Below are 27,679 nucleotides of genomic sequence, written 5' to 3' on the forward strand. Positions count from 1 at the left end.
GCCGCCGCCGCCGCCACCGCCACCTCTGTTGCGGACCGAGGCGAGATGGCGGCCACTGAGGGGGTCGGAGAGGCTGCGCAGGGAAGCGAGTCCGGTCAGCCGGAGCCGCCACCGCCCCAGCCGCACCCTCCGCCGCCCCAGCAACAGCAGGAAGAAGCTATGGCGGCTGAACCCGGAGAAGCGGTGGCGTCCCCTATGGACGACGGGTTCCTGAGCCTGGACTCGCCCACCTATGTCCTGTACAGGTAACGCCCACAGCAGGGCCGCGGCACCCGAGGCCCTTCCCCCGAAGGCGGGTGCTTCACCCGGCCGGCGGTTCGGGGTCGGCTCTTCTGGCCTCGGCGTGTTCGGCCGAAGTTTCCGACGCTTCCTTGTCCGGCCCCCCGGGGTGGAGGGGGCGCGCTCGGCGGGGTCCGGGACCGCTTGGGGCCCTAGCGCTCTTTTCGGGGTTGCTGTTCCCGGGGCCAACGCTGTCACCGAGAGACAGAGGGGAGGCCAGACATCAGAGAGCGTAGAAGCTGCAACACACTGGACAGCACTCTTTCTTAGGCTGTTTAGGTGTGATTGAGGAATTTAAGAAATCTCCCGCTCTCTTTCATGCTCCCACAGCGCTAACCCTGATAATCTAACTGAATACCGAAGGGTTTGGGTGCTGTTTAATAGCCTGGCAGGAAGTAAGATTTAAATATAAATAAGGTCCCGATTAGCTCGCTTTAAAAACAAGGTGTAAGGGCTTCCTGTGGTTGGTTCTGTTAAAATGGAGAGAGCTAGAGTAAGATCTTTAAGGACTGGGACATTTTCATTCAGCATTTTCTTTAAATATTTTAGCGCCTACCATCAGACAGGCACCGAGTTTAAGCTGTAAGACCGAAAAGATATTTGTTCTTAAACTCTAATACATCCCTACATCACCTCGTACATAATACAAGTGGCATATAGTAGGCAGAGTTGGGTACTTTGTAACTTTCTTGCTTTTTCTCCCCAGTCCCACCCCTAGAAGTTCTTTGCTTTCTGGTAATGCCAGTTCCTTACCTCCAGTTGAACTTGCAAAGACAATTGAGAAATCCTTGTATCTTATTTTTCTTTTGTCTTATTTTTTCTTATGTAGTTCTAGGTAAACCCATTCGATAGCTTATTTGCCTTCCTTGATTTTATGAATGAGTGAAAGTCACTATCCACATTCTGTTACTGGAGTTGTTTTACACATTTAATTTGGCTGTGGTAGCCCCATAATCCTCACACCTCCTCTCTGAATTGTAAAATACTCAGCTGCTTCACTTGGCTATGTCTGATTTTTCAGTGACTAAATGACAGCCTTACCTTTCTCATGCTACTTCCCCAGGCTCTCAGTCTCACACCTCAGGTAATTGTTTCCCTTGTATTTCTTCTGATATAGTGGACACAACTTCAAGATTGTCTGGATGCCACAGAATCTTTGCTGTCAATAGCTGATCAGTATAGAGAACTAAAAGATGGGTGAAAGAAAAATAATATAAAAAGAGTGGCTAAAACAAATTTAGTCATACTGGGCATTTTGCACAGAAATGTCTATAGGCACCTATTGGTGCCACTGTGTTATTTTAGCATTGATAATGAGAAATCGTATTCATTGAATGCTTATTATAAACATTTATTATATGCTATATTTATAACATGGTAATGTGTATTTCATATATTGATTATATACTAACAGTATATATGTGTAATATACTTACTATGTGCTTACTATTACACACATTTAACTGCTTAACATATTATCTCACTTAATCCTCCAAACAGCCTTCTGAGGTTGGTTAGTAATATCATCTCCATTTTATAAATGAAGAAACTGAGGCCCAGAGAGATTAAGTAACTTTCTCAAGGTCACACAGCTGATAAATGTTAGAGCCTACGTTCCAGCTCAGACAGTTATTAGATTTCATAACCTGCTCTCTAAAGACCACCTGGACTACCTCTCAGTATAGTAAACTAATAGTGCTTACTTTGATTTTAAAATGTCAGTTCCTAGTAAATTGTTACTCACTTTTTTAAAATGCTAATTCTAAAAAGTCTTATTAGACCAATGAATTAAATTGATTTCTAATTTAAAACTATTGTGTACTTACTGCAAACATGTTTCTACACTTACATAAAAACTTTAAATTTGAGAACTGTTGATTTATTAACTTATTTTAATGGGCAGATTATTCAATTTATGTTACTTTAAAAGTTTAATATGTTGGGGTGCCTGTGTGGCTCAGTCGGTTAAGTGTCTGCCTTCGGCTCAGGTCATGACCCAGGGTCCTGGGATTGAGCCCCATGTTGGGCTCCCTGCTCATTGGGGAGTCTGCTTCTCTCTCTCCCCTGCCTGTGCTCTCTCTCTCTCTCTCAAATGAATAAATAAAATCTAAAAAAAAAAAAAAAAAAAAAAGGTTTAATATGTAAAGCAAAACGGCAAAACTTGGTCATGAAAAAAATCCAACCATGATTACATTAAAATATTTATAAGTTACTAATATTAATGGAAGTGTGGTTGTTGCTATTTTTTATTATTATGTTAATCACCATACATTACATCATTAGTTTTTGATGTAGTGTTCCATGATTCATTGTTTGTGCATAACACCCAGTGCTCCATGCAGAATGTGCCCTCCTCAATACCCATCACCAGGCTAACCCATCCTCCCACCCCCCTCCCCTCTAGAACCCTCAGTTTGTTTTTCACAGTCCATAGTCTCTCATGGTTCGTCTACCCCTCCGATTTCCCCCCCTTCATTTTTCCCTTCCTGCTATCTTCTTCTTCTTTTTTTTTTTTTAACATACAATGTATTATTTGTTTCAGAGGTACAGGTCTGTGATTCAACAGTCTTACACAATTCACAGCGCTCACCATAGCACATACCCTCCCCAGTGTCTATCACCCAGCCACCCCATCCCTCCCACCCCCCACCGCTATTTTTAAAAACACCAGAGTTCTTTTTCTTCTTATGTGTTTGAATACAATCACTGAAAAAAATATATGTATTTCAGGGACAGAGCAGAATGGGCTGATATAGATCCAGTGCCGCAGAATGATGGCCCCAATCCAGTGGTCCAGATCATTTATAGTGAAAAATGTAAGTTTATTTTTTATTGGGAAAAGGTCTACAAGTCAAACTTTGTAGCAGAGTTGAAATTGACAATTATCTGGTTAGGTAGATGACAGATTTTTGTCTAATAAAGATCTAAATGACTTAAGCTAATACTCATTTTTTAATAATTCATTTTCATGGTTAAAACTTTTATTTTGTCCAAAGAATGGACATATTCTAAGTATAAGTAATGAATGCTACAGTATAGTATGTAATAGGTACTTGTGATTGTGCTTTTCATTTACTGTTTAATCTGCACACAAGATACAACATAAAGGAGTTACTGTTTTATGTAGCATAAACTTTGGTTGGTGAAACTTGTGCATTTTGAAATATATTTCAGCAATGAAGTGTTAGGCTCAGTTGGAATACATTAACTGATATTAAAATGAGTGGATTATTATCTTTGACAAAGTATCATTCTTTCATAATGAATGTGAATGAAAATGCTTTGTAAATTGAAGGTCATGCAAATGTTAGTTGTTCTTCTAAGAAAGTGTACATGAATAAAATGGAATGCTAGCTTTGTATTTATATGTGTGTGTGTGTGTATATATTCTGATTTCTGTTGGTTGTGGTGGCCTCATAATCCTCAAACCTCTGTGGTGTGTGTGTGTGTGTATGTGTGTGTGTTATGTACACATTTCAGTTAAGGCTTTGTTATCCAAGATCATTCCTTTTTTACAAAAAGCGTCTATTGTATTCTTTTGATTATGAAGTAATGCCAAGGAATGTTTGAAAAGGAAGTAGATGGTATGAAGGTTTGACTTATGGAATATAAAAATGTACTACTAAAAATAACTTGTGGAACTGGTGCAGAAATAAATAGATTAATAAGAAATCTAAAAATAGATCAGTATAGATGGGAACTTAATATGTGATAAAAAGGACATCTTATACTTGTATGAAAAGATGGATTAATGAAATTGGTTTTGTAACAGTAGTCTGTGCATTTGGATAGAAGTAAAATTATATCCTTATCTCATGTCTTACGTGAAAATAAATTACGGATGAATTAAAGTTCTAAAACACAACTGTAAATATACAAGGAACAAGAGAATAATCTCTCTTTCTTTTGGTGAAGAAGGTATTATTAGGCAAGATGTAAAATTCAGAATTAAGGAAAAGATCAGAAGATATAACTGCATTAAAATGCAAAGCTTTCACACTATGAAGAGAGATGATACGGAGAGATAATTCACTAGAAGAAATGGAAATATCTGTGAAGAGATGTTAACCTCACTAGTGATCAGAGAGATGAAAACCACTTTCAGATTCATTACGTACGTATAACAAAGATGTTGGAGAAACCGATACAATCATAACATTTCTCTTGGTTAAATAATTTAAAAAAGCTTTTTTTGCAGGGTGAAAAAGATTAACATTTAAAATTCTTAATATATCATGATTAGAAACCACAAAGGAAAAAGATGGATAAATATGACCTGTCAATCAAAAACTGATAGATGAATATATCAAAATTTAAAATCTGTACAAAAGATATCCATGACCAAGTTAAAAGGGAAGCAATAGTATGGGAAAAGATACACCATATGAAACAGGATTGATGTTCAGAACTTTACAAGAAATTCCTGCCTGTTAAGGAAACAGGCAAACATAAAAAAATAGACAAAGGGTATATGAGCTGGTAGTTTACAGAAGAGAAAATTCCATTGGCTTTTAAAGGCGGGGGGATGTCCATTATCATTAGGAATGAAAGATATACAAATAAAATGGGAATGTTATTTCCCAACCATGCATTAAATGGTAAAAATTAAAACTATTGTACGATATCAGATCTTAGGGCATATGAACAGATACATACATTTCAGATGGTAATTTTCATGTTTAGCCATTTGGGGGTTTGGTTTAATCTAGTAAAATTGGAAAATGCTTCTATCGTATAACCTTGAAATACTGTTTCCAGTGATACATTCTGGGTGCACTCTGCCATATCACATCAGAAGACATGTACTAGGAGGTTAAGAACACACACTTCAGAGACAGACCAACTGATTTAAATTCTAACTTCACCATTTTACTAGCTCTATAACCTTGGACAAATTATTTAACCTTTACCTTTATTTCTCCCATGTAAAATGAGGATAATAGTAGTAGCTATAGTTGACCTTTGAATAACATGAGGGTTAGGGGTGCTACCTCCCTCCGCTCAGTTGAAAATCCATGTATAACTTTTGACTCCTCAGAAGTTTAATTACTAATAGCCTACTGTTCCTGGAAGTCTTACTATAATATAAATAGTCAATTAACACATATTTTGTAGTTAAATGAATTATATACTGTATTCTTACAATAAACTATGCTAGAGAAAAAGAAAATGGTATTAAGAAAATCATAAGGAAGGGTGCCTGGCTGGTTCAGTCAGTAGAGTATATGACTCTTAAACTAGGGGTCATGAGTTCAAGCCCCATATGGGGATAGAGTTTAGTTTAAAAAAAAAAGAATCGGGGCACTTGGGTGGCTCAGTCGGTTAAGTGTCTGCCTTCAGCTCGGGTCATGATCCCAGGGTTCTGAGATTGAGTCCCGCATCAGGCTCTCTGCTCAGTGGGGAGCCTGCTTCTCCCTCTCCCTCCCTGCTCCCCCAGCTTGTTCTCTCTCTCTTAAAAAAATTTTTTTAAAAAAAGCTCTTAAAAAAATTCCTAAGAAAAATATGGTGCTATACTGTATTGAAAAAAATCTGCGTATATGTGGACCTGTGCAGTTCAAACCCGTGTCATTCAAGGGCCAGTACTTTATAGAGTGAGTAAATTATATATATAAAATAATAAGACTGTCTGGCTCAGAGTAAGCACTATATGTATTAACTATTATAATTTGCAGCATTTTTTGAAAAAGCAAAATGTTGGAAGCCACTTACAATATTTATGTTTTGGAAAATGGATAAATAAAACATACATTATCATACAGTTGAATACTAAGTAACCATTAAGAGGATCTAGATCTTTTATAACATGGACAGACCTCAGAAACAATGTTGAGTGAAAAAAGCCAAGTACGTTTTAGAAACTTTGAGTATGACAGTGTATCAAATGTGTAATATTTAGTTAAAAGAATATTTTAATATTGAAAACTACAGAAAAAAATCTAATGAATATAAAATTCTATTTATATAACCCCCGATTAATTTATGAGCCTATCAACTTGACATATAAAGCCATAAGGCTGTGTATTCTATTCCCACTTACAGAATTCTGTTCTGGAAAAAAAAATAGCATTCACATGTAAGTTATGCCATGTTCTTTATATGGAATAGTGGAAAAAGAGTGATGTAGATATGTATATGTTGGCATGGAAAAACATACCATTGAGGAGGAGAATGCCAAAATGGAAAGCAGTATGAAAAATATTATACCAATTTCATTAAAAATAAACAACAGGGGTGCCTGGCTGGCTCAGTCAGTGGAGCATGGGACTCTCCATCTCGGGATCATGAGTTCAAGCCCCATGTTGGGCATAAAGATTACTTAATAAAAATAAATAAATAAAAATTTTAAAAAATAACAAAACTACACACACACAAACACTTAGAAAAATATCTGGTAACAACCATTACCCTTGATAGAAATCCAGTGCACTGGGGAGTGGCATTGGAGTAAGGGAAACTTCATGTACTTTTGTATTGTTTACAGTGTTTGCATGGAATATATATTTCTTTTTAATTAAAAATATTTTTTGAAGTAATAAATGCTCATCTTAGAAAATTTTGAGGATGTTAAAATCAAAAGAAGACTCTTATCATCAAGAAATAGCCACTGTTACCCTCAACAAAGTAGGTTTAGAGGGAACTTACCTCAGTATAATAAAGGCCATATATGAAAAATCCATAGCTAATATCATCCTCAGTGGGGAAAACTGAGAGCTTTCTTCTACAGTTAAGAACAAAACAGGGATGTCCACTCTCACCACCTTTATTCATCCTAGGACTGGAAGCCCTAGCCACAGCAATCAGACAAGAAAAAGAAATAAAAAGCATCCAAATCGGCAAGGAAGAAGTAAAACTTTCACTATTTGCAAATGACGTGATACTATATATAGAAAACCTGAAATCAACCACCAAAAAACTGCTAAAACTGTTAAGTTCAGTAAAGTTGCAGGATACAAAATCAATGTACAGAAATCTGTTGCATTTTTATACATCAGTGATGAAGCAGCAGAAAGAGAAATTAAGGTATAAATCCCATTTACAGTTGCCTCCAAAACAATAAGATACCTAGGAATACACCTAACCAAAGAGGTGAAAGACCTGTACTCTGAAAACTATAAAACACTGATGAAGGGTGCTTGGGTGGCTCAGTCAGTTAAGTGAAAAAAAACTACAATGAGATAGCACCTCACACCTGTCAGAATGGCTAAAATCAACAACACAAGCAACAAGTGTTGGCGAGGATGTGGAGCAAGGGGAATCCTCTGGCACTATTGGTAGGAATGCAAACTGGTGCAGCCACTCTGGAAAACAGCATAGAGGTTCCTCAAAAAGTTGAAAATAGTACTACCCTATGATCTAGCACTTGTACTACTAAGTATTTATAAAAGGAGTACAAAAATACTAATCAAAGGGATATGTGCACCCTGATGCTTATAGCAGCATTATCTACAATAGCCAAATTACGGAAGCAGTCCAAGTGCCCATCAGCTGATGAGTGGATAAAGAAGATGTGGTATATATACAATGGAATATTACTGAGCAATAAAAATAATGAAATTTGCCATTTGCAACACCTTGGATGGAGCTAGAGAGTGTAATGCTAAGTGAACTAGAGAAAGACAAACACCATATGATTTCACTCATGTGGAATTTAAGAAACAAAACAAATGCACAAAGGGAAAAAGACAAACCAAGAAACTGACTCTTAACTATAGAGAACAACCTGATGGTTACCAGAGGGGAGGTGAGTGGGGGGGAAGGGTGAAATAGGTGAGGGGGGGAGTAAGAAGTGTGCTTATGATGAGCATCAGATGATGTATGGAAGTGATGAATCACTATATTTTACACCTGAAACTAATATTAAACTATATGTTAACTGATGAATTTAAGTAAAAACTTTTTTAAAAAAAGAATGTTCTTGATGATGCAGTAAAAGTTACCAGTTTAAAAAGAGAAATAACCACTGTTAATATTTGGTATATAGCCGGGACGCCTGGTGGCTCAGTTGGTTAACCCTCTGCCTTCGGCTCAGGTCATGATCTCAGGGTCCTGGGATCAAGTCCCGCATCGGGCTCCCTGCTCAGGAGGGAGCCTGCTTCTCCCTCTGCCTGCCACTCCCCCCTGCTTGTGCTCTCTCTCTCTGATAAATAAATAAAATCTTTAAAAAAAAAAAAATTTGGTATATAGCCTTCCACTGGTCTCATTATGTTTCCCGTCTCCACGAAGTTGGTTTTATGCTACGTATATGTGCAAGTGTATATGTTTTGTATGTGTAGATAGGTGTGTATATAAATGTATATATACATTGTATATAGAAGTAATGTGTTCTAAGCATTTTGTTATAGCTTGAAAAATATTTGGGAGCTTGGTTCTTAGTTTCATTGTTGTTTGCCACTTACATTCTTTCTAAATTTTATTCTGGTATGATTTAAATTCAGCTTTTTAAAGATAGTGTTTAGAAGTAGGTAACCTTTTAATGTCTCAGAATTTGTAAAGAGCTGTAATTGTTCATGTTTTCTGATAACTTCACTTTTGGGGTTATAGTCTAAGGAAACAATATGTGCACGTAATTAAAAAAAATTTTAATGCAAAGTTATTGGAAGATTAAAGCAGTGATTTTTATAAAGCAAAATTGAAAACAATCCACATTGCCAATAGTAACAGAATGGTTAAGCAAACAAGGATATTTTGACGTTTCCATACATCCCTTTTAAAAGTTTTTAAACTGTCAGTAGGTGTAAAATTGTATACTGTAAGAAAAATAGCATAGCATGTCCACATACATTTTTAATTGTGGAAAAAAGTATTGAGGAGTGTTTTAACACATTTTTTTTTCAGAGTCTGTCTTGGGGCATAATCTGTTCTCTGCCTTAAACTATACTATGTTATGAGGGCATTTCAGCTGCAGTATCTACTAGTTCATTGTGATTAGTGGCATGGGCTTTGATGTCAGACTAGATTTGGGTTTAACTTTTTTTTTTTTTAATTAATTTTAAGCAATCTCTACACCCAACGTGGGGCTCGAACTCCCAACCCCAACATTAAGAATCACATGCTCTAGGGGCGCCTGGGTGGCTCAGTTGGTTAAGCGACTGCCTTCGGCTCAGGTCATGATCCTGGAGCCCCAGGATCAAGTCCCGCATCGGGCTCCCTGCTCGGCAGGGAGTCTCCTTCTCCCTCTGACTCTCCCCCCTCTCATGCTCTCTCTCTATCTCATTCTCTCTCAAATAAATAAATAAAATCTTAAAAAAAAAGAATCACATGCTCTATTGACTGAGCCAACCGGGCACCCCTAGCTTTGGGTTTAACTTCTGTTTGCAAGGAACACTGACCCAGTGTGAACTTGTTGATCTCTCTGAGCCTCAGTTTGTCTTGTGGAAAATGGGAATACAACAGGTTAATATTTGCCAAAGTCTAAGTTTCTTCAGTTAAGAGATTGGCAAAGATGAGAAATTTTGATATTGTCAGTGAGGATGTGGAAAAAATAGGTTATTCATACATTCTTGGAGGGAGTATATATATTGATCAGATCTTTAATTTGGCAAAACCTGTCAGCATCAACAGTGCACATCACCTTGATGCAGTAATTCTACTTGTAGGAATTTATTCTATAGAGACACTGAATTTGCACATGTGCATACATTGATACTCAGGATAGCATACAGTTTATATTCAGGACAGCAAAAGAATGAAACATTCATTTATAGGGGATGAGTTGGATAAAATTTGAATACCGTACAGTGAAATGCTCTGCAGCTATTGAAGAAATGTGGTACACTTTGTAACAGGGAATCCTGTTGAAAATTATGTCTTCTCATCCCTGTTCCTCAGTATATTCATAAATAAGCATATATTTTTAACTAAATGAATAGCATGCTGCTCTGCACCTGACTTTTTTCACTTAACAATCTTAGCAATTATTCCATAGCTGTACACACCAGAGCAGTCTCAATACTAACAACTGGGTAGTATGTCGTTGTAAGGGTGTGTCATAATGGACTTAGCTCATTCTTTATCATTTGTTTCCAGTTTTCATTTCCTTTTTTTTTAAGCCAGTCAAATTTAGCAGTGGGGGGTTGTATACCAACTTTAGTGACACTAATGTTAGTAAGTTCTGATTAACCCATTACCATCAGACCAGCCTTTTAAAAGTTTTTTATGTGACCAAATACTCCAGTAAATTTCTTTGGATGCTTTGGGTACATATGGAAGTATATTTGTAAGAAAACTTCCTGGAACTGGAATTGTTGAGTCAATGAGTATGTAAGTTTTGCACTACCTTTAATAATGTGTGAGTGAAAAAAGCAAGGCCCAGAACATAGAGTGTGATGTGATCTCATTTATTTTTTTATCTTTGTGAAGATTTTATTTTAAGTAATCTCTACACCCAACGTGAGGGTTGAACTTAAAACCCCAAGATCAAGAGTTGCATGGTCTACTGACTGAGGCAGCCAGGCCCCCAATGTGATCTCATTTGTGTAAAAAACGGGATGATGTATTTAGAACATATATTTGGAAGGATACAGTAGAATCAGTTAACAGTGGTTGCTTCTTTGGGGAAAGACTAGGAATTTAGTTGAATGGAAATTTAGTGTGAACCTTTTTGTATGGTTTGAATTTTCTACCATTGTGTACATTGCTTTTTCAGTTATGAAACTGATCAAAATACAATGTGGGAAAACCAGGTAAGTGAATATATTTGAATATATGCACTCTTAATTTTACTTTAATGCCTGACGTCTTTCAGAGATTTGGAGTCTGGCACTAGCCCCCTGTACATACATGAGCGGGAAGCATAGTTACACAGATGTTATGGCTGTGACACTAAAGCATTCTCAGGGTGGCATTCCCACAGTCATTTGACTTTCTTTTGTTTACTGTTATAAATGATATAAATTCAGTATTTTTCCTTGTAAGATATAATAGCATTTTGTATTATAGTGCTGAGTTTAAACAAGGAAGATAGTTCTAATGCAGTTGTATGCTCTGTCCCCAGTTAGAGATGTTTATGATTATTTCCGGGCTGTCCTGCAGCGTGATGAAAGAAGTGAACGAGCTTTTAAACTAACCAGGGATGCTATTGAGTTAAATGCAGCCAATTATACAGTGTGGTAAGTACTACTCATTAATAGTACCCATTTAAATGTCTCATGTTTTAGTTCAGATGGCTCTTTTTCATAACTAAACTTTGTTATCATAATTCACACTATGAGTTTAAAAGTCAGAGACTGAATGAAAAATGGCATCCTCTGTCCCCTTTTCTCTACCAGTGTCCCCTCCCCATAGGTAAGAACTCTTTGCTATTTTTTCTTAAGTTAACCTATATATTCTAAATATGCTGACCCACATTTTATAGTATTTCAGAGTACATTCCTTTTAACAGATTGCCTTTTTTTGTTGTTTAGTTTCGTTTTCTTTGTGCCAGTAAGTAATTTGTCTCCCAGGCTCTCTGAAATGTGTAAAATGTGTCATTACTGCTGAACACAACAGGTAATCCTTCAGCTCCTTTTTTTTCTTCTTCACCAGTGTGGGCACTGCACATCTAATCTCAAACTCTTTCATGTGTTCGATCCCCTATCTCCAGACCTGACCTGTGTCTCTTTCTTGATTTATTCTCTCATTTTATCGACCACATCCTTGAGTAGAAGAGAACTTACAAAAGGATGTGTGGGAAATCATTTGTGAGATTTGATATATTGAAAAGTTTCTTCAGTCTCTTCTCAACTTTATGAGTAGAATTCTATATTAGAAATTGTTTTCCTTCAGAATTCTAAAACTGGTTTTCTATTTCCTTTAGCTTCTGTTGAGAACACTCCCGTTATTTCGTTTAAACCTTTTTAGTAGGTCCAGAGAATTTTTTTATGTTTGATAATTCCTTTTCTCTTTGCCTGTTTTTTCTCTTTCTGGAATGCTTTTTTTTAGTCGTATGTGGTATGTTTTTGATTGCTTTTTTTAATTTTCATTTCTTTGTCTTTTCATTTACGTTTGAAATATTTCCTCAACTTTATCTTCTGATTTCTATCTGCACTCAAAAATTTCTAATTTCCAGTGGCGCCTGGGTGGCTCAGTCATTAAGCACCTGCCTTCGGCTCAGGTCATGATCCCAGAGTCCTGGGATCGAGCCCTGCATCAGGCTCTCTGCTCCGCGGGAAGCCTGCTTCTCCCTCTCCCACTCCCCCTGCTTGTGTTCCCTCTCTTGCTGTATCTCTCTCTGTCAAATAAATAAATAAAATCTTTTTTAAAAAACTACTAATTTCCAAAGCTCTTTATTATTTTCTGAATTTTTTTTTAACAGCATCTTGTCTTTTATTTCATAAATGTGTGATGTATTTTCATTTCTCTGTGTGTTTGTTTTGGTTTCTTTCTTTCATGTAAGTATTTTTCTCACATCCTTGACTCTCCTTTCAAACTCTCAAGAGGTAGGAAAAGTCCTGATTGGAAGCTGTGTATGTATGGAACCTGTGACAAGCAGGACTTGTCAGCTGGTGGGCTTCACTGTGAGGTTAGTGAGTGGAGATGTGGCTGTTTTGTGCGAAATCTTCACATGTCAGCAATTCTAGATCTTTTCTTGTGGTTGGTTTGTTTCTCCAAAGAAGAGTTGTCTGATTATTGCCTGAGGAGTATGTGTTTGGCTGCCACAGTTAGGGGGGTCAGGCAGGGGAAGATTGGTTGGGGTGGGGGTTCTCAGCTGTTTAGTATATCAGTGTTTTAAATTTCCCAGTTTCCAGTCTTTTTCCTTGCCCTGTATTTCTCTTGCATCTGGTATTCCTTTCTGCTTCAGATTTTTCCAGAGAATAAAGCCACTTGTGTCTTGCCAGGTTTTTAGAAAGAACCACAGTTATCCTTCTGTGTGTCTCCTTTACTTTCACACAAAACACTTCACTTCTGACATTTCTGATCACCAAATGGCTGTGGGCTTTTCCCCTACCAAGCAGTTCTCTCTGATACTAGCTGTGTGTCCTGCAATTTAACTCAGTTCTGACATTGTCTAACTACCTGACTTTGAGATAACGTCAGATCCCACTGGTTAAAGGCTCAGTCCCACAAGACTGCCCCCTATTTCAGAGGCTAATCGCAAATCAGTTGTCACCTATGCTTCTAACCAATGGGCTATAAATCAGAGGTTCCCATGACCCCTTTCTAGGGTTCAGTTAATTTGCTAGAGTGTTTGTTTACCAGTTTATTAAAGGATGTGATAAAAGGATACAGATGAACAGCCAGATGAAGAGATATATAGGGCAAAGTCTGGGAGGGTCCCAAGCTCAGGATCTTTTGTCCTCATGGAGGATATGTCCTCTCCCAGAACATGGATTGGTTCACCCATCTGGAAACTCCAACCCTCCTAGTATTGGGATGCTTTGGAGGTTCCCTCATGTAGGCATGATCAGTTATTAACTCTGTTTCTAGCCTCTCTCTTATCTAGGCAGCTAAAGGTAGAACTGATAATTCCAAGCTCCTGATCAAGGTTTGGTCTTCCTGGTGACCAGGAGCCACCTAAGGAGCCCACCTAGAGTTGCCTCAATAGAATGCTTCTAATGCTCTTTTTTTTTAAAGATTTTATTTATATATTTGAGAAAGAGAGAGCGCGAGCACACGAGCGGGGTGAGGGGCAGAGGGAGAGAGAGAAGCAGATTCCCTGCTGAGAAGGGAGCCCGAGGCGGGTCTCGATCCCAGAACCCTGAGATCATGACCTGAGTTGAAGGCAGACACTTAACCGACTGAGCCGTCCAGGTGCCCTGCTTCTAGTGCTCTTATCACTTAGGAATTTCTAACTGCTCCAGGAGCTCTGTGCCAGGAACCAGGGGCAGAGACCTATATATATTTTTTCTGTTATCTCACACCAGGCCAGTGATGCCGTCACCTCTCTGCTTAAGGTTGGGGGAGGGATCTTGGCTGTTAAGAGCTCTTTCTAGATTTTATACGGTTTTGTTTTTTTTTTTAAAGGGTGCAGCAGTTTTGTTTTTTTTTTTTAAGATTTTATTTATTTATTTGACAGAGAGATAGAGAGAGAGCACAAGTAGGCAGAGAGGCAGGCAGAGGGAGAGGGAGAAGCAGACTCTCCATTGAGCAGGGAGCCCGACGTGGGGCTCGATCACAGGACCCTGGGATCATGACCTGAGCCAAAGGCAGCCACTTAACAACTGAGCCACCCAGGCGCCCCTAGATTTTATACTGTTTTTAACCCCATACTTGATTCCCAATTTTGAGGATACCTGACACCTGATCTCTGAACCTTTCTTCCTCTGTTGACAGGTTTTTAGCACTTTGTTTTTTAAAGTCAGGTAAACTTTTCTGTCAGCTTACCATTTTCCGTAATTTTGTTGACCTCTTCCAAATGCTGTGATATCCCTTTGTTCCTAATTCTCTTTGTCTTTGTGGTTTATACTGTTATTTATTCCCTTACTATCATTTTTGTGGGGTTTTATTAGGGTGTCAGGATAAACATTCATTTAATCTACCATGTTTCACTGGAATTCTTAGTATGATATTCCATCATTTTATATCTCTGATATGCACCTTCTTATCTTTTAAGAAATTCTTGACCATACATAACACAAAGTAACTTAGAATGTATTTTAAAATTTCCTAAGTTTATTTGCTGTTTTTTTAAAGGCAGTATGCTGGATAACATTACTCATGTAAACCAAGCTGCTTGTTTTTTTTTTTAAAGATTTTATTTATTTATTCATGAGAGACAGAGAGAGAGAGAGAGGCAGAGGGAGAAGCAGGCTCCCAAGGAGCAGGAAGCCCGATGCGGGACTCGATCCCAGGACCCTGAGATCATGACCTGAGCTGAAGGCAGACGCTTAACCATCTGAGCCACCCAGGCGCCCCAAGCTGCTTGTTTATGGCCATGCTTTATGAAGCCTAGTTTTCCTTAAACTAATAAAATAGAGAAATACTGTTATCTGTCCTATTTAGCATTATACTTTTAAAGCAGCTGTTTGTCTTTTATTATGCATTGAGTTGGAAATTTTGAAGTAAAAATAGACCAGAACTAATAATCATGTTTTTAGAGAAAAGGTTTTTTTAATGATTTGATTCTGCCTATGAAGAAATTAAGAGAAACTTGTTTCATATATAAATAGCATATTTGTGGTGGCTCTGAAAACAAAATATTTGATAATGTTTGTAATGGAATTAATTTATTATATGAATTATATATCTGAACGAACAAGCTGTACCATATAGGGAAATATTATAGGGAGAGAGATGTCTTTGATTCTCCTGTAATAGAACACTCGTAACCAGAGTGTTACCTAAAAATAATCATTAGTTGGTTGTGTTTTTCTCCTCTCTCAACATTTGTTGCCTTTCACTATTTTTACTTCAAAATGCTTGATTCTTTCAGTCACCAGATAGTTGTATGAGTTTGGAAAACCAAACGCAGTTACATTGCTAAATTATTGGTTATATAGAATATCTACCAAAAAAAGAAGTGTGTCTAACTATGTTGTTTTACCTTCATCAGATACTGTGGCTAGGCAGTTTATGTAGAGTAATGAAACAATGCTTGGTGTTTGCTATAGGCATTTTCGGAGAGTTCTCTTAAAGTCACTTCAAAAGGATCTACATGAGGAAATGAACTACATCACTGCAATAATTGAGGAACAGCCCAAAAACTATCAAGTTTGGTAAGACGAAAATAGGAAGGAAATACGTCATTATGTTAATATTACCTGCCCAGTAGGTGATGAGATTACAGGGAATTGTTTGGTTTTTTAATAATTTTAGTACTTTGCATTGGAGCTAATGTTACCTGTCTCATAGGGTTGTTAGGATTAAATGAGATTTTTTTTTTTAAGGGAGAGGAGAGTGGGGTGGGGGAGCAGAGGGAGAGAAAGAGAATCTTAAGCAATCTCCACATTCAGCAAGGAGCCCCTCGATTTCACGACCCTGAGATCATGACCTGAGCTGAAATCAAGAGTTGGATGTTTAACCAGTTGAGCCACCCAGGTGCTCCTAAATGAGATGATTTTATGTTTAGTGCTTAAAGTGGTGCCTAACCTCAAGTTAACACTCAAATATGTGTACTGCTATTATTATTTAAAAATTGACATTAGCATATAATACTGTTGGAAAAGTTTTGAGTAAAGAATCTGAAAAAATGTTTTCTATCCAGTGTGTTAAAAAATGACTTTCTGGTATTTCATCTTTCATTCGTTTATTCAAAATTTTTTTATTGATGGCGGGGATACAAAGATGAACCACACAGTCTAACAGGGAAAGCACATAATAAAGCCAGTTATCTTACAGTGCAGTGTGAAAACCACAATGGTGCAGAGTGTTTTACAGAGTATATTTGTTCTAGAAGCTAAGCCCTAAGTTAGCATAGACAAAACTATAGGGATTATTATGGGTGAGTTGAACAGAACACAGTGGAGGAAAAAAAGAGGCGTTATGGAGCAGGAGGACAGAGAACAAATAGGAAAGAAATAGAGTTTGAACAGCACCCGGCATATAGTGAGCACCCCTTGAATGGAAGCTACTGTGGTTGCTGTTATTTTAGAGATGGAGGAGGAGGTACTGCTGGTGGTAGTGGTGAGGGTCAACTTGACATGCGGAAGGACCTAATTCTTAAGTTTTTCCTAAATTACAGAATTTACCAGGAACCTAGAAAAGTAAATTATTACTAGTGTTCACTAACTTGGGAGATTTCTGAAATAAATTTAGAAGCCTTTCCCACTAGGATATTCCTCTTAGTAGTATCTTGCCTTCTTAATATTCTATAAGATGAATTTTTAAATTTTCCATTCATTCATTCATTCATTCATTAAGCATTGAATCTTTCCCCTTTTCCCATCACTCCTACTCACTTTTAGTATATTGAATATTAATGATTTTGTTTAAAAACAGCTTTTTTGAGGTATAACTCACATATTATACTATTTACCTATTTATTTATTTATTTAATTTTTTTTTTTTTAAAGATTTTATTTATTTATTTGACAGAGAGAGACACAGCGAGAGAGGGAACACAAACAGGGGGAGTGGGAGAGGGAGAAGCAGGCTTCCCACGGAGCAGGGAGCCCGATGCGGGGCTCGATCCCAGGACCCTGTGATCATGACCTGAGCTGAAGGCAGACGCTTAACGACTGAGCCACCCAGGCGCCCCTATTTATTTATTTTTAAAGTAAGCTCAACACCCAATGTGGGGCTTGAACTCATGACCCCAAGTTCAAGAGTCCCATGATGTACCAACTGAGTCAGCCAGGCACCCCTACTATTTACCCATTTTTTAAAATTTAAATTCAATTAGCCAACATATAGTACATCATTAGTCTATTTACCCATTTAAAATGTATAGTCAGTGGTGTTAGTGTATTTACAAAATACGTACAACCATCACTACAGTGACTTTTAAAACATTTTCACTAATAGATTTTTATAAATATTTCAGCTAAGAAAAATTATAAAAATAGAACCCAACAGAAAACTCTTAGAAGCATTTTCCTAGTACAGAAACAACTCTTGACAAACTTGGAACTTGTCATAGCTACTTGCCAGAGTAGAAGCAAATTCAGTTCTGCCCACGAATTGATGGAATGAGCAGTTGCTTGTATGTGATGCTGTGGACTTAAGAAAAATTAAAAGCCTATTTATAACCAGAGGAGCTTCTGTACTTGATTAAATAGTATCACATTTCCTGTAGTCTGATTATGCCATCTGGCAATGTTTCAAAATTCTTTGACAGGATTTTGTGGTTGTCAAAAGATTACTTCCAGATTTAGATTGAAATAAACCTTCTTTAAACCCTAAGTATCTGATTTCATTTTACACACAAATTATTGTTTTATGTTTCTCAACTCTTACTTAGTGTTCTGGAATTTTTCCCTCTGAGTGTTTCTTCTTTGTTACCTTTTCTCTCCAGTATAATCTTGAGAATTAGAGGTGAATTTCTGTTTTTTGAGTGTTCCTCGACATCACATAGTACAACACACGCAGTTGATACTTCAGTTCATGGATACATTAACAAAACTTTTTTCTTCTCCCTGCTTTAGGCATCATAGGCGAGTATTAGTGGAATGGCTAAAAGATCCATCTCAGGAGCTTGAATTTATTGCTGATATTCTTAATCAGGATGCAAAGAATTATCATGCCTGGCAACATCGACAATGGGTTATTCAGGTATTGCCTTTCTTGTTAAAATGTTTTTCAGATTGTTTTAACTGAATTAAATAATTAAAATTACTGTTAAATTGTAAGTATACTCGAACGAAAACACACATAAAGATCACACAAAATATAATGACTAAGAATTATTAAGATACTTAATTAAAACCTGACATCCTTCATGCTGATTAATCTTTTAATCTCTCAAGATCTGTTGTAAGTAGTTTCATATTAAAGAAGAATAATAGTAACTTTTGTATTTTTTAAATTGAATTTGCATCACATCTTATATTTACTAGCAAATTGAATAGAAAAGGTAGTTGTAATTTTCTGATACAGCTGTGTTATTTTAATTAACAAGGGCATGGCACCTACAGGGGGTTTTTACATACATAAACTTTGGAATATGATTTTACAGTAATAGATAGTATTTTATTTCTGCCCACTTGTTAGAATTTTATACTAAACCCTGAATAGAAGAGAAGAGTTGTTCAGGGTTTAGCATAAAATTCTAACTCCCACTCTGGGCATTTATTTATTCCAGCAAACAATTCTAGTGTTGTTTCCTGTGAATTTTTTCCAGTGATTGCTACTTTGTGCACTATTCATTATACAAGAGCAGTTAACAAAAATTTTTTTTTTTTTTAAAGATTTTATTTATTTATTTGACAGAGAGAGACACAGCGAGAGAGGAAACACAAGCAGGGGGAGTGGGAGAGGGAGAAGCAGGCTTCCCACTGAGCAGGGAGCCCGATGTGGGGCTCGATCCCAGGACTCTGGAATCATGACCTGAGCCGAAGGCAGATGCTTAACGACTGAGCCACCCAGGCGCCCCAACAAAATTTTTTTTTACTTAAAAATGTAAGCTTTTCTAAATTTGATTAAAGGGATACATTTTCTAAAGATATTTGGTATTTTTGTTTTTTATATGAAATTCTACCCTTTTGCCATTATCAGATAAGAAATATAACTCCAGGTGTGCCTGGGTGACTCAGTCATTAGGCATCTGCCTTTGGCTCAGGTCATGATCCCAGGGTCCTGGGATCAGGCCCCGTGTTGGGCTCCCTGCTTGGTGGGAAGCCTGCTTCTCCCTCTCCCATTCCCCCTGCTTGTGTTTCCTCTCGCTGTGTCTCTCTCTGTCAAATAAATAAATAAAATCTTAAAAAAAAAAAAATATAACTCCATTAGCTTTTTCATAATTAACATCCCCAACTTTTGCAGCATTTGTTAAGTTTTGACTTTTCATTCCTTTTTTAAATTGTCTTAATTGGTTTTCTCCTGCCCATAATTTTTTTTACTAAAACAGCTTTATAACGTAAAGATTTGTATCTAAATATAGTTGTGTATATTTCTCCACATGTATTTTAATGTAATTTTATCATATGTGCATTTTTAATACTTCTCTTTTACTTAATATTATGTATTCATATCAAATCCATCCTATTAATATACTATACTATATTTAATCATTTTCTGAGTTTGGTTTTTTCCCCCTCTAAATTTTCACCTTAATGCATAAGCATTTAGTTACATATACCTTTTTTGCCTGTGATTTAGTCCCCAAGAGAATACTTCTTGGGTCTGTTTAAGTAGTATAAACATGTCTCTTGATATATAAATTGTTCTCAAGAAGGTAGTACCAAATCACAGGCCACTTTGCTCTCTCTTCCTTATTTTTCTCTTTCTTTATGACCATTCCCTTGTCTTTGATGACTTTTCTTTCCCCTTCCACTTCCTCGACCTGCAACTATCATTTTCCTCCAAATATGTGATGAGTCCCACATCTTCACTAGCTTCACTAGCTTTGCTGAAATTTCATTTATTTTTATTTATTTTTTTAAGATTTTGTTTATTTGACAGCGAGAGAGCATAAGCAGGGGGAGCAGCAGAGGGGAAGGGAGAAGCAGGCTCCTCACTGAGCAGGGAGCCCGATGCGGGGCTCGATCCCAGGACCCTGGGATCATGACCTGAGCTGAAGGCAGACATTTGACCAACTGAGCCACCCAGGCGCCCCTATTTATTTTTATTTTTTTTATTAATAATGGGACATTTCTACGCGCCCCCGGCTAGCTCGCTCAGTGGAGCATGTGACTCTTGATCTTGGGGTTGTTCTTAAAAAACAAAAGTAATGGGACATTTCTAATTGGATATTTTTTCTTTTCTCTTAGGAATTTAAACTTTGGGATAATGAGCTGCAGTATGTAGACCAACTTCTTAAAGAGGATGTGAGAAATAACTCTGTCTGGAACCAAAGATACTTCGTAATTTCTAACACCACTGGCTACAATGATCGTGCTATATTGGAGAGAGAAGTCCAGTTAGTAATCTCCTTCACTTGTTCACTCATTTTTTTTTTTTTTAAGATTTTATTTATTTGTCAGAGAGAGAGAGAGCGCACAAGCAGGAGGAGTGGCAGTGAGAGGGAGAAGCAGGCTCCCTGCTGAGCGGGGAGCCCGATATAGGACTTGATCCCAGGACCCTGAGATCATGACATGAGCTGAAGGCAGCTGCTTAACCAACTGACCTACCCAGGCGTCCCTCATTAAAAGAGTATTTGTGTGCCTATCATGTCTCAGGCATCGGGGATCCAGCAAAGATCAAGACTGCCCCTGATCCTGCCCTCATTGAACGAATAGGACAGAATACTTAAATGAAAACCTTAAGGACAAATTTATAGCTACTGTAGTATACCTCTACACTGTAGTGTCTTAAGTTTCTTGAAATATTGTTGCTATCACAGATTGAGAAGAAATCAGATTACATAGTGTCTAGGAAGCTTTATTTTTAAAACTATCTCATTAAATTCTGGTGTCCTTTAGGTAATAGTCCTCAGGAGCCCTGTTACTCTACTGTGCAGGGTTTGGAGCAGGACGTCTTTGTTGTAGGAGGCTGTCTTGTACATTATAGGATGTGGAGTGGCATTCCTAGCCTTTACACCCTATATATCAGCAGTAACCCACTCTCCCGCCATGTTGTGACAAACAAAATGTCCCCAGACATGGCCAAATGTCCACTGTGGGGTAAAACCATCCCTAGTTGAAAACTACTGCTTTAGCATACAAAAAGCTATTATAAGCGCTAGAATTTTTTGAATTGGAATGAATACTAATATCCATAAACATTAATAGTCACCTCTTTTCTGACTTTGTCTCTTTTGTCTCGGTGTCTGTTTTAAATTTGAATATTATTTATTGTTTTTATAGCCTGATGAGAACATACTCATAATTTTTTTTTCATACTCATAATTTTAATCATAAAAGTTGTCTTAGGGGCTCCTGGCTGGCTCAGTCAGTAGAGCATGTGACTCTTGATCTCAGGGTCATGAGTTTTAAGCCCCACGTTGGGCCTAGAGCTTACTTAAAAAAATTTAAAAATAAAAAAATAAAAGTTGTTTTAACAGCTCCTGGGAAGAGCTGATGTTTATGACCATCTGCCTTCATCTCCCTTCTTATTACTTCTGTTTGGGTCAAGGCAGCTAGCTTTTCTCTGTTCTTTATAGGGTTCTGGTGATTTAAATTAAAAGGAAAAGAGGTCTGTCATCCAGTGTCCTGCATTAACTCTCTGTCTACTGTAGGCTTCTTTCTGGAGCATACACATTCCCCTCAAGCATGTCTCATGCTCTTTTTACTGTTCAACTCTTCAAAGCTACGCTGTCTAATATGGTAGTCACTAGCCACATATGGCTACTTAAGTTCAAATTAATTAAAATCACATAATTCCGTTCCTCAGTTATATGAATTACTTCTCAGGGGTTCCGTACCCACATGTGGCTAATGACTACTATATTGGGCAGCACAGATACAGAACATTTTCATCATCATGTTCTGTTGAATAGTATTGATCTGAGGGGTAACAGTGAACTTACTGAAATAATTTTATTACTCTCAAACCTAAATACTGGGGCTTGAGTAGAGAAAATTCAGACGCATCATCCAGCCCTCTATATAGTACTTTTTTTTATTTTAGAGTTGGTATTCTGTTACGAAAATTAGGACAAAAGCACTCTGAAGGACAGTAAAGTGTCATCCTTTAGAGATTTCAATAGCTTTCTTGCTAAAAGGTAGACTGCTTCAGGTTATTCTTCCTTGAATTAACCCGGTTAATAATTAGGGATTTCAAATACTACATATTCCTTATTTACTATAGCATACTTCATTAGGTTAGGTGTAATAAGATACTTGAAAGTTGAGTATGAAGAGTGAAAAATGGAAACATCTCACAGTTTTCAAAGGCAGATCACTGGTTTTTTATTACCAAATAGAAACAATCAGTAGGGAATCTGAGACTTTTCCACAGGCACCTGGCTGGCTCAGTTGGTGGAGCATGCAACTCGTGATCTCGGGGTTGTGAGTTTGAGCCCTACGTTGGATATGGAGATTACTTAAAAAGAAAATCTTTAAAAAATTGTTTAGAAAAAAAATCTATGGGCGCTTGGGTGGCTCAGTTGGTTAAGCGACTGCCTTCGGCTCAGGTCACGATCTTGGAGTCCCAGGATTGAGTGCCGCATCGGGCTGCCTGCTCAGCAGGGAATCTGCTTCTCCCTCTCCCGCTTCCCCCTCTTGTGCTCTCTCTCTCACTCTCTCTCTCAAATAAATAAATAAAATCTTTAAAAAAAAAAATCTAAGAGTTTTCCATATTTAATAAGGCTTATCATACCATTAAGATAGGTAAAAGAAATATTTAAGGGGCGCCTGGGTGGCTCAGTTGGTTAAGCGACTGCCTTCGGCTCAGGTCATGATCCTGGAGTCCCGGGATCGAGTCCCGCATCGGGCTCCCTGCTCGGCGAGGAGTCTGCTTCTCCCTCTGACCTTCCTCCCTCTCATGCTCTGTCTCTCATTCTCTCTCTCAAATAAATAAATAAAATCTTTAAAAAAAAAAAAAATATTTAAAATGCTAAGAGTAGCTGTAGTTATCTAGAATTTAGTTTAACCAGATTTTTTAACTCTAAAGAATATAGATTTATCTGATTATTTTCTGTTTTTTTTCCTTTTATTATAAAAGTAATACAGTCTAGTTGTAGGGGGAAACTGTTCTGAATTGTGTAAAGTAAAACATCAAAATCTCTTATTCTCTCTCTTCCCATACCCCATTCTTTAGCGTGAGCTACAATTAGTGCAGATCCTTCCAAACCTTATTAAAGTACATTTGCAAACATGTATGCCCCGCAACGTAGGCAATGGTATTATACACATTGCTTTTTTCATTTTATATGTCATGGCCATATTTTTAATGAGTACTACTAGTACTATTAATAATAGTTACCATTTATTTATTTTATTTATCTGTTTTTTAAAGATTTTATTTTATTTAGAGGGGGAGAGAGAATCTCCAGCAGACTCTGCACTGAGCGTGGAGCCCAACACAGGGCTCAATCCCACAACACTGAGATCATGACCCGAGCCGAAATTAAGAGTCCGATGCTCAAATGATTGAGCCACCCAGGGGCCTCAACAATTACCATTTATTAAGCATTTACTACATGCCAGGAATTCTTATTTAATTTTCATAGCAACACTGTGGGATACTTGATAAGGAACTTGAGGTTCAGAGTAGTTCTATAGTGTGCCTAAGAGCACACAGATAATAATTGATGGGGCTAAGATTAGAATCTAAGCAGTCTGGGGCACCCAGCCAGTTCAGTGGGTAGAGCATGCAGCTCTTGATCTTGGGGTCGTGAGTCCGAGGAGTTGTGAGTTCAAGTCCTGTGTTGGGTATAGAGATTACTTAAAAAAAACAAAAACAGCACCAACAACAAAAAAACAAAGAAGCTAGGCACTCTGACCTCAAAGTGCATGTTTTAACCATTAAAATAGATCATGCTTTAGTGCATAGGTATATGAATAAAATTCTTTAGGTATTGCAAAATGAAATAGTCTTCTACAATGCCTAGTGAAAACATGCAGGGACATGGTTTGAAAAATAACTGGAAATACTAGTTTATGTAAAATTAGTTGGAAAAAACTTTTTCATGGTGCTGGATGAGTTTATTGTTTTAGTATTCCCCCCTTACCTGCAGTCTTGCCTTCCGCAGTTTCAGTTACTCATGGCAGCTTTAGTCCAGAAGCATATGATCCTCCTGAGGACACATGTGTGGTGAGACAGTAGGTAGTATAGCCTAACGCTACATCACAATGCCTGTCATTGACCTCACTTCAACTTATCATGTAGGCATTGTCTTAAATCATCACAAGAAGGGTGAGTACAGTCTAATAAGGTATTTTGAGAGAGACTACATTCATATAACTTTTATTACAATGAGTATATTATGATCTATTTATTAATTGTTAATCTTAGTGTGCCTATAAATTAAGCTTTATCATAGGTATGGATGTATAGGAGAAAACATGGTATATATAGGATTTGATACTCTGGTTTCAGGCATCTACTGGGCGTTTGGGAACCCATCCTATGGAGAAAGGTGGACTACTGTACTCTCTGGGGAAAAAAAATGCCATCGTAACAGTAATGAAACAATAAATAAAAATAAAACAGCAGTAAAACCAAGATTAGTAAATTTTAGTCAGTGAGTGACTTACTCGTTTGAACAAGTATGTAGTGAAGCTAAATTCTGTCACTCCCTTGGAATTTGTTGTAATTGGATCTAAATTGTACTTAATAATCTGATTAAAGGGAAAAGAAAGGGAGTGTCCATTTTGACTGGTAATCACATCATAGTTAACTAGTAATCTTGTTTCAGAATATAAGAAATATACATTTGTGTTGATTTCTCATTTTTATTCTTTGTCTGTAAAATTTCCATGCTATTTTTATTACAGCTCCTAAGATTAATGTAGTTCTCCTTTTTGAATGATTTAAATTGGGCATAAGTAGATCTTAGACTTTTTCTCAAGATTGCTTTACCAATAAAAGGAAAAAACCTCTTGTTTTAGCTGACATTTTCTTCAAAGGGAAAGCCTAAATTAAAGGAAATCCTCCACATCAGTTCATTTTCCTGTTGTGAATTGAGCCTTCATATTAGTTAGGTGTCCTTTCCCAGAATTGGTTACAAATTTACAGGAGGGAGGAACTATGTAACTATGAATTGAAAACTGCTGACTTGAAGAATTCTCTCTAATTTAGATATGACCTAGACCTAGTCATAGCCCACGAAGATAAATGAAAGCACATATCCAAGCTGTGCCACAATCTTATTAAAACTGTTTCTAACTATTGCACTGCTTTTAAAATTACACATATTTCTTTGTGGTCTTTTTCTTATAGGTACACTCTAGAAATGATCAAACTAGTACCGCATAATGAGAGTGCATGGAACTATTTGAAAGGGTAAGAGGTTGTTTTGGATTGTTTTATATAAAAACCACCTGCTAATATGATGTATCATGGAATATATTCCATTAATCAGATTCCAAAAGGATACTAAAAAATTACCCATTTTTCTGGATCTAAGAGAAGTATACCAGTGTTAGATGGTGACACCCAAGAACAGTGCCTTCTAGCCTTCTCTTCAGCCCCCAAGCACATACCAGCACGGTTTTTGGAATAGTCCATGACTAAACAGTAATAGAGTTATAGTTGTATTTATGAATCCTATAGTCTTTATCTCAAAGAATGGGATATACACACTTAGTTTCTGTTTAGCCCAGGAACATAGTAAAGACAAAGCAAACTATTTACAAGCAGATTGCACAGATGCATAGCCAACCTTTCTCTTTTCATTTCTAGAGATCTCCTGTTACAAGTCTCATTCCTTAAATTGACAAGGTTTCACTTGCCTGGTTACTGATACAACCAGGCTCCTTTTCGAGCTTAGAGGTCTCCCTGGAGACTAGGCCCAAAGAACATAAAGTATGGAGCCCAGTCACATTTGGAGATATATCCAGGGTTGGGGCCTATAACATCTGGAGAGCTAAAAGAATAAGGAACCATCTCAAGAAGAAACAGAAACTTCTCTCTTGTTTTCTTCCTTACTTTTTTAATTTTAAGAAGATGGTTTATTTTCTGATTTAATTATGTGTGTGTTGCAGTTTGAGTTATAAATGATCACTTTTAAGTTTCATTATTCTTTTTAACTAATTATACTCAGCTCATAATTATCTAATAATAAAACTCACACATAATTTAAAATTTTCATTTAGTTTTTCATTCATTCAAAATAAGTCTCCTCTCTTGCTCGTGTTACAGAGGTCATTTTCTTATGATCTTTTTATTATTTTTGTTCTTCCTTCTCAAAATTGAGAATAATTTTTTTTAGGATTTTACAGGATCGTGGTCTTTCCAAATATCCAAATCTGTTAAATCAGTTACTTGATTTACAACCAAGTCACAGTTCCCCCTACCTAATTGCCTTTCTCGTGGATATCTATGAAGACATGCTAGAAAACCAATGTGACAACAAGGAGGACATTCTTAATAAAGCATTAGAGGTAAGTCAGTAGAACTCTGTTCTTGGTGTCTCAGAATTTGGTCTGTCCAATGCCACTATATTCATACCCTTTTCAGCATGTTCACTCGAGTTCAGTGCAGGACTATTTCCACTGTTCAGGGCAAAACCCACATCACTAGTGAAACATTGTATGATTATAATGATGTATCTCATTTGAACATGTTCTGAGTTTAACTGTTGGCTCAAAAGCATTTGCCCTAGAGATTGATTTACACATTATCTTTAAAGAATTTTTGTTTTTCATTTTCAGTTGTGTGAAATTCTAGCTAAAGAAAAGGACACTATAAGAAAGGAATATTGGAGATATATTGGAAGATCCCTTCAAAGCAAACACAGCACAGAGGGTGACCCACCAACAAATGTACAGCAATAACACCATCTGGAAGAACTCGATGGAATGCTTTTATTTTTTTAAGAGACTCTAATGCAGGAGTTTAAAACTAAAGCGGTCATTCCCTTTGCCTGTGGTGTAAAACGTGCATTGCACAGGTACTGCTTTTTAACAAGAACTAAGTGTGATGCTCCTTCGGTGCTGCTGCTATTCAGACTAGTAATTTGATTCTTTTAAAGCAAAGTAATTTGGGGGGAGGGCGAAGAAACAAAGTCCCACGAAGGAGCTTTTGTAGACTTATCAACATTTACTCTAATCCCTTAGCATCAGCTCCTCCCTAAAGGGAATATGTGTCAGGATTTGCAGCATTAATGAACGCTGGTAACTTGTATGTAATAGGTATAAGGTAACTTAAATTTGGGTCCAGGAAGCAGGGAATGCAGTGTTACATTAGAGCTGCTCTGCCACACTCACAGTATCTTGCTATCACTGTAACCAACTAATGCCAAAAGAATGGTTTTGTAATAAAATTATAGATGTATCCTAAAACTTGA

At 37.2% G+C, this 27,679-nt stretch overlaps 1 protein-coding gene across 1 annotated transcript; it reads left to right on the forward strand.

Annotated features, from left to right (window-relative positions):
- Positions 1-27,679, forward strand: FNTA (farnesyltransferase, CAAX box, alpha). The gene is made up of 9 exons (XM_021681551.1): positions 1-245; positions 3,010-3,095; positions 11,273-11,387; positions 15,807-15,911; positions 18,279-18,405; positions 20,559-20,707; positions 25,612-25,674; positions 26,603-26,774; positions 27,045-27,679. Exons 1-9 carry the CDS (start codon positions 46-48, stop codon positions 27,165-27,167), a joined length of 1,140 nt encoding a protein of 379 aa, XP_021537226.1. The 5' UTR covers positions 1-45; the 3' UTR covers positions 27,168-27,679.

This window comes from Neomonachus schauinslandi, chromosome 2 (assembly GCF_002201575.2).
Source record: "Neomonachus schauinslandi chromosome 2, ASM220157v2, whole genome shotgun sequence".
In the NCBI taxonomy this organism is placed as follows: domain Eukaryota; kingdom Metazoa; phylum Chordata; class Mammalia; order Carnivora; family Phocidae; genus Neomonachus; species Neomonachus schauinslandi.

Excerpts from the sequence above, each read along its gene's own strand:
- FNTA (XM_021681551.1), top strand. The coding sequence starts at position 46 with ATGGCGGCCACTGAGGGGGTCGGAGAGGCTGCGCAGGGAAGCGAGTCC. Across the intron at positions 246-3,009 it reads CCCACCTATGTCCTGTACAG|GGACAGAGCAGAATGGGCTG; the intron begins GTAACGCCCACA and ends TATGTATTTCAG. Across the intron at positions 18,406-20,558 it reads ATCGACAATGGGTTATTCAG|GAATTTAAACTTTGGGATAA; the intron begins GTATTGCCTTTC and ends CTTTTCTCTTAG.